The sequence below is a fragment of the Rhinoderma darwinii genome, chromosome 4 (genome assembly GCF_050947455.1).
Source record: "Rhinoderma darwinii isolate aRhiDar2 chromosome 4, aRhiDar2.hap1, whole genome shotgun sequence".
In the NCBI taxonomy this organism is placed as follows: Eukaryota; Metazoa; Chordata; class Amphibia; order Anura; family Rhinodermatidae; genus Rhinoderma; species Rhinoderma darwinii.
In genome coordinates this window covers 171473351-171489734 of record NC_134690.1, presented here as the reverse complement: position 1 = coordinate 171489734, position 16384 = coordinate 171473351, and the positions used below count along the sequence as shown (strand labels likewise).

The 16384-nt window shown below is 44.9% G+C and overlaps 1 protein-coding gene across 1 annotated transcript in view; it reads right to left on the bottom strand.

Moving 5' to 3' along the window:
- Window positions 1-850: 850 nt before the first annotated feature.
- The window catches only part of LOC142760479 (5-hydroxytryptamine receptor 3C-like), a 63724-nt gene continuing 48190 nt past the window's right edge, over window positions 851-16384 (bottom strand). The window contains exons 9-10 of the mRNA XM_075863672.1: window positions 3353-3560; window positions 851-1039 (exon numbers count right to left, since the gene is read on the bottom strand). Coding sequence (XP_075719787.1) covers window positions 851-1039; window positions 3353-3560 — 397 coding nt within the window. The remainder of the gene's footprint in view (window positions 1040-3352; window positions 3561-16384) is intronic.

Sequence of the window (16384 nt, the reverse complement as noted above, 5' to 3'; positions counted from 1 at the left end):
TGGCATGACAGAAGACACTTGGCGTGGCAGATGACATGTGGCACAGAGGATGAACTCGACTCCAACACTAGACTTCGCTCAGGAACAAACACAATTACTGGATACAGGATACCGGAACACTGGCAACAGGATACAATTAAGGGACCATTTGCTAACGAACATGAGTAGACACAACAACGCTCAGGCAAGGAGATGAAGGGCAGAGCCCTTTTAATAGTACAGGGTGAAAGGGGATTGGGTAGGGAACATTAAACATGTGCACGTGCTGGCCCTCTAAGGCCAGGGTTGAGCATGCGCACCCTAGTGGAGACAGAGGAACAGTGCAGCCGCGTGTGCTGGCATCTCTGAGGAGAGAGATGCTGGCAAGCTCTCAGTGTCCTGCGGTCGCTGCTGCCCGTGAGTATAACGTGCCGGCGGTCAGCGACCGCGGGCACAACAGTACCCCCCCTTACGTCCCCTCTTCTTAGGTCCAAAGCGTAAGAGGAGCTTCGTGATGAGAGATGGGGCATTGATGTTCTCTTTTGGCTCCCAAGACCTATCCTCAGGACCCTTTCCAGCCCATCAGATAAAAAGTCTTTCCTCCTACCCTTTTGTAGTCCAGGATTTCCTTCACCTCGAAAACGTCAGAAGAACCATTGGAAGCAACTGTAGAACCAGGAGATTTTCTGTAGCGGTTCAGGACCACAGGCTTCAAGAGGGACACATGGAAGGAGTTGGGGATTTTGAGAGTAGGATGCAGCCTAAGTTTATAGGACACAGGGTTTATTTGTTGTAACACCACGAAGGGGTCGAGGAACCTGGGAGCGAATTTGTGGGAAGGGATCTTCAGACGAATGTCCCTAGAAGAGTGCTAGACCTTGACTCCGGGAATAAACTGAAGAGGAACCCTTCTCTTATCGGAATATGCTTTCATGCGATCCACTGCCTGAAGAATTGCAGACTTGGTTTGCTGCCAGATGTGAAGAAAAGTCCCGAATGCAGAATTGACTTCAGGCATTTGAGGCATAATTGGCACTGGGGAGGATCTTGTGGGTGCTGACTGTAGACAATATAGAACGGTGAGGAAGCAGTAGACTCACTTGTATGGTTTTTGTAAGAGAATTCCTCCCAAGGCAGAAGCTGTACCCAATTGTCATGTTGAACAGAGACGTAATGACGGAGATAATTCTCTAGTATTTGGTTGACCCTTTCCACTTGACCGTTAGACTGTGGGTGATAGGCAGACGAGAATTCCAGCTTGACATCCAAAAGATTACACAGGGCTCTCCAAAATTTAGTCGTGAACTGTACACCCCAGTCAGAAACAGTATGAAGAGGTAGTCCATGTAGACGAAAGATGTGTTGGATGAACAGATCTGCCAGACGAGGAGCTGAGGGAATAACATGTGCCATTTTAGAAAAAACGATCCACTATTACCCAGATCGTAGTACATCCAGCAGAAGGGGGAAGATCAGTGATAAAGTCCATAGCAATGTGTTGCCAGGGAGCATCAGGCACCGGCAGAGATTGGAGCAAACCAGCAGGTTTAGAATGAAAGGACTTGTTTAGGGCAGAATTAGCACAAGAGGAAACAAAGTCCAAGACACCTCTAGGTAGCGAGGGCCACCAATAATGACGAGCAATAAAGTTCCGAGTCCGGCCAGTTTGGAATTATGCCCCCAGCGGAGAATTATTTTCCTGTCAGCAGGACAGACAAAAATCTTTCCAGGAGGAATGTCCTTGATCTGTCGAGGATTTACAGCAATAATCCTAGAAGGATCAATAATATGTTGAGGTTTCTCTTCTGAGTCGTCAGTTTCAAATGACCGAGACAGGGCATCGGCCTTAATGTTTTTGTCCGCACGGCGGAAGTGGAGAAGAAATCAAAATCTGGAGAAGAACAGTGACCATCTAGCTTGACTAGGGTTCAGTCGCTGTGCAGACTGCAGATATGTAAGATTTTTGTGATCGGTGTTGATAATGATGGGGTGAGCAGACCCTTAATGTAGGTGTCTTCATTCTTCCAAGGCCAACTTGACAGCGAGCAATTCTCGATCCACAATGGAGTAGTTGAACTCAGCAGGAGAGAAGAGTTTGGACAAGAATCTGCAAGATACTGCCTTACCATTAGAACTCTTTTGAAACAGGAGTGCTCCAGCACCAATGGAAGAGGCATCAACCTCCACGGAAAACTGTTGCGTAACATCAGGATGATGAAGAACAGAGGAAGACATGAAGGCGCTCTTGAGGTTGGAGAATGCTGACTCTGCCTAAGGGGTCAAGTCCTTATCATTCACTCCCTTTCTAGTAAGAGCTGAGATGGGAGCGGTAAGGGACGAGAAATTTGGGATGAACTGATGTTAAAAATTAGCAAATCCCTGAAATCTTTGTATATTTCGGAGACCCTGAGGATGTGGCCACTCCAAGACGGACCTCACCTTTTCTGGATCTATTTGTAGACCATCATCACAGACAATATAGCCCAGGAAGGGCAAGGACCTCTTTTCAAATACGGACTTCTTGAGTTTCGCGTATAATTTATTCCCCCTTAGCCACAAAAATACTTGGCTTATATGCTTCCGATGCGTCATCGGATCGTGTGATTAAATCAAGATGTTGTCCAGAAACACCACCACACAGAAATACAGAAGATCTCGGAAGATGTGGTTCACGAATTCTTGGAATACTGTCGGAGCATTACACAGTCCAAAGGGCAATTCAAGGTACTCGTAGTGACCGACTCGGGAGTTATATGCGGTTTTCCATTCGTCACCCTTGCGTATACGAATCAGGTTATAGGCCCCGCGTAGATCCAGCTTAGTAAAAAACCTTGGCTCGACGAATCCTGTCGAAGAGCTCGAAGATAAGCGGCAAGAGGTACTTGTTTTTTACTGTGACTTGGTTTAACCCACGGTAATCAATGCACGGTCGGAGTGACCCATCCTTGTTCTCCACAAAGAAGAATCCGGCTCCGGCTGGGGAAGAAGACTTACTGATGAACCCTCTCAACAGGTTCTCCTTGACATGTCCTGGGTTCAAGGCAAGGAAAGCGGGTAGACCCGTCCATGAGGGATTGAGTCTCTAGGGAGCAACTCTATAGGGCAGTCATGGACAATGAGAAGGAAAAACCTCTGCCTCCATCTTGCTAAAGACATCAGCGTAGCTGACATACTGTGGAGGCAAACCTTAGAGTGACTGAGGTAGTGGAGAAATGACGGGACAAACCTGAGGCAGGCAGCGGTGCAGACATCGGGATCCCCACTGGAGGACCTCTACAGAATTCCAATAAAGGACTGGGACATGCTGGTGGAGTCATGGTAATCCTAGCAGGTGAGGGTTAATAGCTTTAGTTAAGACGTAGAAGGCAATTACCTCAGAATGAAGTGCTTCTATCTGTAGTCTTAGTGGCTTAGTAATGGACAGAATAGAGTCCGGCAGGGGCTGTCCATCAACCGAAGCGACCGCCAGAGGTTTCTCCAGAAGGACAGTGGCCAAGTGAAGACAGTCTACCAGGTCCTGTTGGATAAAATTTGCAGCTGCTCCAGAATCCAAGTAAGCAGGCATAATGTGCGATCCTTCACTGGTGACAATTAACACAGGAATAGACAGTTTGGAAAAGAATTTAGTGGAAGAGCGAGATTCACCTAGGAGTATCTCTCGAATCAAGCCTAGGTGCTGGAGTTTCCCGACTTTTGAGGGCATTGGCGCACGAAATGTCCCTTGTGGCCACAGTACAGACATAATCCAGTCGATCGTCTACGTTGCTGTTCCTGGTTGGACAATCAGAGTCTATCCACCTGCATAGGCTCCTCCGAAGGTGCAGTAGGACAGGGCAGTGGTGGTCATTTGGTGCCAGTTGACAAGATCTCTCCCGAAGAACTTCCAGAGTGCGGTTTTGGATCCGCATATCGATCCGGGTTGCCAAAAGTATTAGGGCATCCAAGGTAGCAGGAAGTTCTTGAGCTGCCAGTTCATCCTTAATATGAGGAGCAAGACCTTGCCAGAAAGTCGCCACCAGGGCCTCATTATTCCAAGCCAGCTCCGCCACCAGCGGACAGAAGGAGATGGCGTACTCCCCTACAGTTATAAAAGATGGCCGGACCATTGAACTGAACAAACACTTTTACACTTTGTGTCTCCATTATTTCCTCATACATTGTAAGCTCTTGCTCCTGTCTGAATTTTAAATGAGCTTTGTCACTATGTAATGTCTGATATTGTCTGTTTATGTTCCCTCTAAATTGTAATGTGCTGCGTAATATGTTGGCGCTATATATATAAAGATTATTATTATTATTATCCCCTTCATTGAGGGTCAGCAGTGAGGCAGCTGCAGAGGATGTTCGACCCGGTCCCTCGAACACTGTATGGAAAGTCTCTAGAAACAGTGGTAGGTCAGAGAATTCCAGGCCTTCTCGTTCCTAGATGGGGTTCGCCCATGCCACGGCTTTGCCAGCGAGAAGAGAAATAATAAACCCTACCTTCGCCTCAACAGAGGGAAAAAATGGGCACGTAGCCTGAAGTGGATCATACATTGATTGATGAAGCCTCTACAGGCCCTAGGATCCCTGTCGTAGCGAGGCAGTAGAGGCAGCAAAATTGTAGACCCAGAGCAGGCAGAAGGGGTAACAGGTAGTGGAACAGCAGAAGCAGCCAGAGGAGATGCAGTAGGATGATCCAAATGGGTGATTATCGAATTTACTGCCTGTAGGAGTTGATCCTGGCATGCCTGGAGGTCACGCATATACGTTTGCATCACCAGGACCGCCGTCTTGGGTTGACCAGCGGGATCCATGGCCTGAGCATACTGTCACTACTCTGGGGGTATGTGGACACACAAGGCCGTAGCGGAGTAGCAGCTGGTCAAAACACAGTCAATGTAAGTCTTTAGAAGTAGAGTACCTGTATAGCAGTCCTGGCAGATACGTGGCGTAGTAGACACTTCGGCACAGGTGACACTTGGCATGACAGAAGACGTTTACACGGCAGATGACACATGGCACAGAGGATGCACTTGACTCCAGCACTAGACTTCGCTCAGGAACAAACACAATTACTGGATACAGGAAACATGATACCGGAACACTGGGAACAGGATACAACTAAGGGACCATTTGCTAACAAACATGGGTAGACACAAGAATGCTCGGGCAAGGAGAGGAATGTCAGAGCCCTTTTTATAGTGCAGGGTGAAAAGGGATTGGGTAGGGAACACTTCACATCTTCTTGCGCTGGCTCTTTAAAGAGGCTCTGTCATCAGATTTTGCAACCCCTATCTCCTATTGCAGCAGATCGGCGCTGCAATGGAGATAAGAGTAACGTTTTTTTTTTTTAAAACAAGCATTTTTGGCCAAGTTATGACCATTTTTATATTTATGTAAATGAGGCTTTCTAAAGTACAACTGGGCGTGTTTAAAGTAAAAGTACAACTGGGCGTGTATTGTGTTCGTTACATCGGGGCGTTTTTACTTCTTTTACTAGCTGGGCGTTGTGTATAGAAGTATCATCCACTTCTCTACACAACGCTCAGCTTCTGGCAGTGCACGGACACAGCGTGTTCTCGAGAGATCACGCTGTGACGTCACTCACTTCCTGCCCCAGGTCCTGCATCGTGTCGGACGAGCGAGGACACATCGGCACCAGAGGCTACAGTTGATTCTGCAGCAGCATCAGTGTTTGCAGGTAAGTAGCTACATCGACTTACCTGCAAACGCCGATGCTGCTGCAGAATCAAATGTAGCCTCTGGTGCCGATTTTTTTTAATTTTTTTTTATTTTAACATTTTTTATTTTCTGCAAGTTATACAGAACCATACAACAAACAAGAGCACGCAGGCTCAAACATATTAAACAGTATTACCACAAAGTGTAATATAACAAATAAAGAGATTGCACATAGTTTGTATCAATTTTTTTTTAAAATTAAGAATATTCCTGAAGCAGTAATAAGGAAAAAGGGGAACCAACCCCTCCCACCTTCTCGGGAAGAGATAATCCTAGTTTGGTAAGAAATTCAGCTGTCCCGCAAATGCAGACGACCCAGCGTACCTTTTAAGACTTCCAACAAGTACCATTTGGTGAGCGTGAAGGGAGACACCGCCTGTTTAAGTTCCGATTCAGTTAAATGCCGTATCATGAATGCCTTCCATTTTATGAAAAATCTTTTAGTGCGTTTGGTTTTCATACGTTCCGCATCTAATCGTTCTATGTGCAAACATTACTTTAGTTGGTTCACTACATTTTGCATAGTTGGTATTGCTGATACCAACCATTGTTGTAGCAGTAGTCGTTTAACTACCAAACAGATCAGGTGAAACAGTTGGGGCAGGTGTCTCCCTTCCGCTCTGCCACCATCCGTCTCCTCCTCCCAATAGTGGAAAAGGAAAAGGACATGCGACATTGGCAGGGTCAATCCCCATAGTGTATCCATCATGTCACGGACCTGAGACCACAAGGGCTGGATTGCTGAGCACTGCCATAAACCATGGAACAGATCTGTTTTTTGGACATGACATTTAGGACAGGCCACCAGGCGGTCAGGCATAGCAGTGCTCGGCGGTATATTAAAACCTAAGATTGCCCTGTGCATTATGCGAAACTGAGTATCTCTCTTCACTTTCCACTTTAACCAATTTTCAACCTATAAATCTATCTACAGTATATAAATAGAATGTATGTCATAGTTATAAAGCAAAGCTATATTGCAGATTTTTATCTGTAATCTATCCTTACCCTTAACCCCTTAAGGACATGGACTAGTTGGCACGTTCAGGACGCAGACTCATTTTTCCAATCTGACATGTGTCACTTTATGTGGTAATAACTTTGGAATGATTTTACCTATCCTATCTATTCTGAGATTGTTTTCTCGTGACACATTATACATTAGAGTTAGTGGTAAAATTTTGTCGATACATTCAGTATTTTATTGTGAAAAACACCAACATTTTTCAAATTTTAAATGTATCTGCTTGTAAGACAGATAGTAATACCACACAAAATAAATGCTAATTAACATTTACCATATGTCTATTTTAGATTGGCATCATTTTTTTTTAACATACTTTTATTTTCCTAGGACATTACCAGGCTTAGAACTTGAGCAGAAATTTCTCACATTTTCAAGAAAATTTCAAAAGGCTATTTTTACAGGGACGAGTTCAGTTGTAAAGTGGTTTTGAGGGGCCATACATTGCAAACCCCCATAAATCATCTCATTTTAAAAACTGAACCCCTCAAAGTATTCAAAACAGCATTTAGAAAGTTTATTAACCCTTTAGGCGTTTGACAAGAATTACAGCTATGTAGGGAAATTTTCAGAAATTCATTTTTAATCTTTTTTTTCTGTAACACAGAAGGTTTTACCAGAGAATCGCAGCTCAATGTTTATTGCCCAGACTCTGCAGTTTTTAGAAATATCCCACATGTGGCCCTAGTGTGCTAATTCACGGAAACACAGACCTCCGAAGCAAAGGAGCACCTAGAGGATTTTGGGGCCGTCGTTTTATTCGAATATATTTTAGGCACCAAGTCCGGTTTGAAGAGGTCTTGTAATACCAAAACAGTGAAAACACCCCCAAAAAGACACCATTTGGCAAACTACACCCTCAAGGAATTTATCAAGGGGTATAGTGAGCATTTTGACCCCACAGTTTTTTTGCTGAATTTAGTGGCATGAAGCCGTGAAAATAAAAATCTAAATAGTTCCCAATAAAACTTAGAAATTGTAAATTTTATAAGGCAAAAAGAAGAAAAAAAACTCCCCAACATTTGAGAATCTATTTCTCCCGATTATGGCAATACCCCATATTTGGTGATAAACTGCTGTTTGGACACACAGCAGGGCTTAGAAAGGAAAAAGCACCATTTGGCTTTTTGAGCTCAAGTTTTGATGCAATGATGTTCGGGTGCCATGTTGCATTAGCAAAGACCCTGAGGGACCAAATCAGTGGAAACCCCCAAAAGTGACCTAATTTGGGAATCTACACCCCTCAAGGAATTTATCGAGGGGTATATTGAGCATTTTGACCCCACAGGTTTTTTTGCTGACTTTAGTGGAATTAGGCAGTGAAAATGAAAATTATTTTTTTTCTAATAAAATGTCACAATTTTAAATTTTTACAAGGCATGAAGGAGAAAAAGCACTCCAACATTTGAAAACCAATTTCTCCCGATTACGGCAATACCCGATAAGTGGTTATAAACTGCTGTTTGGACACACGGCAGGGGTCAAAAGGGAAGGATCACCATTTGGAGCTAAAATTTAGCTGGAATGGTTTTCGGGTGACATGTCACGTTTGCAAGGTGCCTGCAGGACCAAAACAGTAGGAAATCCCAAAAAGTGACCCATTTTGGGAAACTACACCCCTTAAGGAATCTATCTAGGGGTATAGTAAGCATTTAGACCCCACTGGTCTTTTGCAGAAGTTATTGGAATTAGGCCCGTAAAAATGAATATCGAAATTTTTTCCACTAAAAAGTTGAATATTTTTATTTCCTCAGGGATAAAGGAGACAAAGTCCCCCAACATTTGTAAAGCAATTTCTCCAGAGTACGGAAATACCCCACATGTGGTCATAAACTGCTGTTTGGACAAACGGCAGGGCTCAGAAAGGCAGAAAGGCTATTTGGCATGCAGATTTTGCTGGATTGCTTTTTGGGCGCCATGTCGCATTTGCAAAACCCCAAGGTACCAGAGTACAGTGGAAGCCCCCAAGAAGTGAGCCCATTTTGGAAACTACACCACTCAAGGCATTTATCATTTGCCTGGACATATGACAGAGCTCAGAAGTGAAGAGCAACATTCGCATTTTTAGGTCTATTTTGGTGATTTTCACAGCATTGGCCCACAATTGCAGGGCTCCAAGGTCAAATAGTAAAACACACCCACAAGTAGTGACCCCTATTTTGAAAACTACACCCCTTGAGGCATTTTAAGGGGTGTACTGTGCATTTTGGCCCCACAGATGGTTTACCATTAATAATTAATGCGCAGCGGATGGTGCAAAGTGATAATTGCAATTTTCCGTCGATATGCCAATTTAGTGCACAATATGTTGTGCCCAGTTTGTGTCACCGAAGACAAACACCTCGTAAACTGCTAAGCTGGTTCTCCCGGGTATTGCGATGTCATATCTGTGGACATAAACTGCTGTTTGGGCACGCTGCAGGGTTCAGAAGGGAGGGAGCGCCATTTGGCTTTTGGAGCACAGATTTTGCTTCGTAGTTCTGTTTGGGGTTTTGCTGTTATTTCAGTTTATAACGTTGGGGCATAAATAATCTGTGCGTAGAACATCAGGGTATAATAAGGGGGTATAATAATTACAGATAAATAGACTCCAAACGCATATTTGTTACAGGCTAGGTGAAGTTCAGGAGACCAACTTCCCCCCATAATTTATCAGATAGACTGCTCCATGATTATTTAAACCATACCGAAGAAAAGATAGAGCTTGTAGTCAGAATATATAAGAATATCAGCATTGTGAGAAACTAGACATGGACCGCACAATCCACAGTATATACGTTGATCTGAGCCGCTAGGCATAATTTAGAAACATGAACATGAGGTTCTTTGTAAACATTTTGATCAAACTGTATAAGCCCACTTGCCACTTCACGGCGACCTCTTTAAAGTGGGTCCCTACTCTAGCGGTTGCAGCACCGCATGGCGGCTACCACCACCGCAGCACCGCTCCTGCAGAGGGAGCAACCCAGCGGCCCAAAAGCACCCATGCCTTCAGACCGTGCCAAGCCTCCTTGGCTCTGGGCCACGTCCCCCCACAAGTGCAGCACTACAGCAACAGACACCACCATACAGCACCACAACATGTGAACAGATGGAATGAGCTCACCTTGCCATGCGCCCCCAGTGGCCAACTGAGAGCACAAGCAAGAGCAGGAACACTTATGAGGTCATTCTGGAATTAAAATCAGCTGGGTATTTTTTCAAATGCGTGGAGTGCTGGTACCAAGTAAAACAAAGGAAATGAGGAGGATAGACTATACAATATCAGCATTGTGAGAAACTAGACATGGACCGCACAATCCACAGTATATACGTTGATCGGAGCCGCTAGGCATAATTTAGAAACATGAACATGAGGTTCTTTGTAAACATTTTGATCAAACTGTATAAGCCCACTTGCCACTTCACGGCGACCTCTTTAAAGTGGGTCCCTACTCTAGCGGTTGCAGCACCGCATGGCGGCTACCACCACCGCAGCACCGCTCCTGCAGAGGGAGCAACCCAGCGGCCCAAAAGCACCCATGCCTTCAGACCGTGCCAAGCCTCCTTGGCTCTGGGCCACGTCCCCCCACAAGTGCAGCACTACAGCAACAGACACCACCATACAGCACCACAACATGTGAACAGATGGAATGAGCTCACCTTGCCATGTGCCCCCAGTGGCCAACTGAGAGCACAAGCAAGAGCAGGAACACTTATGAGGTCATTCTGGAATATATAAGAATATATCAACTTTATTATAGAAAATAACATACATTTAAAAACACATAGTTATAAGACTCTAGTACTAACACTGTGGTACATAATTCAGCACGAAAAATCACTGAGTAAGAAGGTATAATGGCATAGAGTGCAAACTGTATATACTACCCACACAGATTATAAAGTATCACATCCCAATGGATTATATACTGATGACCCACAGTGACCTCTCAATTATATAAAATTCAAGGACTAGTACCAAGTCAAAGGAGAGTCACATAGGGAGCAATCAGTATTTTCTAGTGAGCAGTTCAACAGTGCAATCTTACCCATTCAGATAAAGTGGAAGATGTTTATACACGTCCGTGCTGGATCTGCCACAGAGAACCCCAACGCGCGTTTCGCTGTTTTGGTTGCTTCCTCAGGGGGTACATAAAACCCAAAATATGTATGGTCCTTATATAGTGTGTGCATGTGTCTATATGAATCCACGTCATCGCCGAGACAGATCTCGGCGCTTGTCCGCTGACGCGACCGGAAGCGAGGCATGCCCCACATCTGGCCCCACATGCTGGAGCGCACGTCCGGAGTCCCGACGCGTGACGGGAGTTCCGGACATGCGCAGTGCACGTATTGGAGCCGGAGGGGGCCAGGCATCACCGCAAGCCGCAACAGTAAACAAGCGCACGTCATCAAGGAGGGGAGTAAATTCAGAGGTGGATAAAATAAAATAAAATAAAGGTCCCAGTAAATAGTATGTATTCATGGCCGTCATTTCTGGTAATTCTGTCAGTGAAGTAGTATAACCATAAAGCCAGATAAAAATGTAGATCATCATTATTAATATTAATAGCATCTGACAGATGAATAAGAAATAAACAATATATATATATATAAAGGAAAATACGACATAAAAGATATTAAGTGAAAAATAAATATGATATGCCAGCGCCGTACGAAGTATTCTGTTGGCATAAATATAGTGTGAAAGACATAATAGAGTACACCTAATAGTGCCAATACAGTGACAGCATTAATATAACATTAACAAGTAAATAATTAATTAACCCGGGTGAAGTGTAGGGTCCATATAAAAAAGTATAATTATAATTATATATACCTAAAAAAATGTGTGTTACTATATGGGAAAGTAAGAGAAATTATTTCCCACATGACCAAAACAAGTGATAATATATATAGATACAGATGCATCCAAATAATTAAGGGATTGAAAATATCCAAAAATAAATAGATCAAAAGGCAAACTTCACATAACATTTAGCCCTATTATAATTGAAAAAGATTCTCTGGACAAGCCACTATATCTATTAAGAAGGGGACACTAAACAGACAAAGAAGTAAGACACAATAGCGCCATCTACAGGTAATAACACATAATTGCATAGTAGTGATTACATCAAAGAAAATCACTGTATCTTCATTTTCATGATCTTTTATTCTCCTGGAGATTCAGATGGCTCAAGTCATATTTCCACCATATAAGGCAGCCAGACATACGGGAAAAGTAGAAGGATACCTAAAAAATAATAACATCACAATACAAAAACATAATTAATAACAGATAAACTCAGCAGTAGGAGTTAGAGGAAAGGAACAAAACTTAATGTTTCATTACCTGCAAACGCCGATGCTGCTGCAGAATCAACTGTAGCCTCTGGTGCCGATGTGTCCTCGCTCGTTCGACACGAAGCAGGACCTGTGAGTGACGACACAGCGTGATCTCTCGAGAACACGGCTGTGTCTGCACTGCCAGAAGCTGGGCGTTGTGAAGAGAAGTGGATGATACTTCTCGTCAGAACGCCCAGCTAGTAAAAGTAGTAAACACGCCCCGATGTACGCACATAATACACGCCCACTTGGACTTTTACTTTTCAACACGCCCAGTTGTACTTTTGCAAGCCTCATTTGCATAAATACAAAAATGGTCATAACTTGGCCAAAAATGCTCGTTTTTAAAAAATAAAAACGTTACTGTAAATCTACATTGCAGCGCCTATCTGCTGCAATAGCAGATAGGGGTTGCAAAATCTGGTGACAGAGCCACTTTAAGTCCATCAGGTTTCATTGATCCCAGTAGGACGATCCACTTGCACTCTTTTTGTGCAAGTGTCTTCTTCACATTGCCCCCTCTGATGCCACAATGTACTCTCTCAATCCCCCGTATTAGTAGTGTTTTGGGGCTACAATCATGATATATTTTAAAATGTCTCGGCAATGTCTTTAATTGTGTGAGGTCATCAATCTCTCTTGCCCCCATAATGTCACGCACGTGCTCCCTCGTGCGGACCCTCAACTCTCTGGAGGTGAGTCCTATGTAGATTTTGGGGCATCCACACGTGGCATAGTATACCACATGAGTTGTACTACATGAGATATACTCCCTAATTTCAAAATGCCTTTTTCCATCAACCGTGGAAAAGTCAGTTGCACGGCAAATGTTGGCACAGGATTTACAATCGCCACATGGGAAGCATCCCTTTCTGGGTCCTCGCGAGCCAAATGGACATAATAATGCAGTAAATAAATATTTCAGAGATATGTGGCCAGTGTCGCACTGATAAATGGTGCCCGATCTTATGAGCTTTTGGAACGCTCTGCACATTTTGTGTCACTATATTCTGAGAGCCAGAACTTTTTTATTTTTCAGTCAAAAAAGCAGTGTAAGGGCTTGTTTATTGCGAGAAGGGTTGTAGTTTTTATTGGTACTAGTTTGGGGTACATGCGACTTTTTGCTAAATTTTTATACCATGTTTTGTGAGGGGTGGTGATAAAAAAAATTGTGATTCTGCCATTGTTTTTTTTTTTTTTTGTGGTGTTCATCGTGTGGGAAAAATAACATTACGGTTTATATATTGGGTCGTTACAGACGCAGTGATACCAAATATGTGTACTTTTTTTTAAAGTTTTAATTTTTTTCCTATAATAAAAGGCTTATTATAGAAAAAAAGGTAGTGTTGGTTTTTATTAACTTGAAACGTTTCTTTTTATGCTTATATTCAACTTTTTTTGTTGCCCCACTAGGGGAATTGAGGGCCTGCACCTCTGATCTCTACTCTAATGCATTGGACTACCCACGTACCCATGGTTCCGATCTGCTTGCAAATACCATAGATGCGCTTCTCGCTTTTGAGTGCTGCATCTAAGGGGTTAATTGGCCGGATCGGAGGCTAGCTCTGGTCCTAGCCTTGACGCGTTAATAACATTAATCTATCACTGCTTTAAAACTGTACCCTGTTAACGCTATGATGTACTATTATGTCAGTTCGCGTTAACAGGCCATCGCCGGCAGGGCCGCCATCAGAAATTTCTGGGCCCCATACAGCCAAGGAGTCTGGGTCCCCCCTCACTATTGGGGCGGGCACAAAGTAAAGGGGTGGGAGGTAAGGCAACGGTGAAAAGCAAACTAGTAGGAGATCTCTTTGGAGGGGCAGGGCAGAGCTAGCTGGTGGCTATCAGGGGGCAAGGTGGAGAGACTAAGTGCCAGGGCTCAGCGGGGGAAGGAGGAGGGGATTTCAGAAAGTGGCATGGGTGGCGACACCGGGCATGAGGGCGCCCGTGCTGCCCGTCAAAAAAGGCCCCCCCCCATGGTCGGCGGCGTACTACAGCAGAGCAGGGAGGTATCTCCCTGCACTGCAATCTACTAGCGCCACTGTAGCTCCCTGAAGGAGCGAAATCCCTGTGTGGCCGGGGATTCTGCTCCTGGAGCACTCCGCTTGATGTCTCTGTCCGTATATGGACAGTGACAGCAGGGGCTACTCCTGAAGGTGCATCCCCATTTACAGCGTTGCCGACTCTGTAACTGGGGATTCCACTCCAGGAGAAGCCCTTGACGTCACAGTCCATAAATGGACACAGACGACAGGGGCTTCTCCTGGAGTGGAATCCCCGGTCACAGCGTAGGCAACGCTGTGGACTGGGATTCTGCTTCAGGAGTTGTCCCTGATGTCACTGTCCATATACGGACAGAGACGTCAAGCGGAGCGCTCCAGGAGCGGAATCCCTGGCCACGGGGATTCCGCTCTTTCAGGGAGCTACAGTGCCGCTATCTACAGGAAGGGGGGGTGCTATCTACAAGGGGGCTGTGTGGCACAACCTACAAGGGGGCTGTGTGGCACAACCTACAGGGGGCTTTGTAGCACTACCTACAGGTGGCTGTGTGGCACTATCTACAGGGGGCTGTGTGGCACTACCTACAAGGGGACTGTGTGGCACTATCTACAGGGGGCTGTGTGGCACTACCTACAAGGGGGCTGTGTGGCACTATCTACAGTTGGTTGTCTGGCACTATCTACAGGTGGCTGAGTGGCACTATCTAAAGGTGGCTATGTGGCACTATCTACAGGTGGCTGTGTGGCACTATCTACAGGGGGCTGTGTGGCACTATCTACAGGGGGCTGTGTGGCACTATCTACAGGGGACTGTGTGGCCACTATCTACAGGGGGCTGTGTGGCCACTATCTACAGGGGGCTGTGTGGCACTACCTACAAGGGGGCTGTGTGGCACTATCTACAGGGGGAATCTGTGAGTGACGGGCTGATGGTTATTTTACTGTGAGGGGGGGACTGATGGTCATTTTCCTGTGAGTGGGGGCTGATGGTCATTTTACTGTGAGTGGGGGGCTGATGGTCATTTCACTGTGAGTGGGGGGCCGATGATTATTTTATTGTGAGTGGGGGGCCGATGATTATTTTACTGTGAGTGGGGAGCTGATGGTCTTCAAGTGGTTTCCACCTCTGAGCTCCAACTGAAATTAATAGGAGGTAGTAAATACCTGTGGTGCCTGTTTGGAGCCTTTTTTTTTCCTGCGCCTTTTGCAAAAAAAAAAAAAAAAAAGGTCACACAACGCTGTCAGTTCCTGAAGGAATTTTGAGGCAGATTTTTTTTGCCTTACAAAAAACGCTGTGTGAACATACCCTACGAGTGTAGTGCTTGTTTTTAGCCATTTTCTGTCTTTCTCTAAAGTAGGGGTGCCCTGAGGAAATTTAATTTTTCCAGTGGTGCCTCGAGTCCGAAAACATTGGGAAACTCTGTACCAGGCTACAGGATCACTCCGGCCGACGCAAAAATCCCACTGTCTATAGGAGGAGGTGGGGGCTGTATGGCACTGTCTACAAGAGGGAGGTGGGGGGCTGTATGGCACGATCTACAAGGGGGAGATGGGGGATGTATGGCACTGTCTAAAGGAAGGCTGTATGGCACAATCTACAGGGGCACTATCTACAGGGGGGGCTGTGTGTGGCAGGAAGGGGAGGGGGGCATTATACTGTGTGGGGGCCAGTAAGCGGACATTATACTGTGTAGGGGCACTACAGGGTGCATAATACTGTGTGGGCACAATTAGAGGACAAAATACTGTGTCCTTGAAGGGGTTATAATATATTATTATTATTATTATTATACTGTATGGGGGGAACTAAAGGGGCATCATACGGTGGAGGGCATTATACTTTTTTTATGGGGCATTTTTTTTATGATGGGGTGGAGCACCGAAAGATAATTTTGCACGGGACGTCATCTATCCTAAGGCCGGCCCTGTCTCTACCCACCACAGGTTTGAAGCTATGTAAACCTTTGAGTGTGGTTTTTGTTGTTTTACCAGTCTGTTTGGTGCTACTTTGTAAAGACTTTTTAAAAATATATATTTTTACTTTATGAGATACAGAGCAGCTGTATCATGCACTGAAACCTTTATCTGTCAGGTCAGCGGGACTGACAGGTTCAGTGTCAGCGGGTCCTGCGTGTCCCTGTTCATAATTTAGATTTGATCGATAACAGGTGGATCCTGGCCCGCCGAAACTGAACCCGTCAGTCCCCCGGACCTGACGGATCCAGGTCTCAGCGCACAATACAGCTGCTCTGTATACAGGACACAAAGCAGCTGTATCACATAAAGTAAAAATTATTTTTAATAAAAAGTATTTACAAAGTTTCAT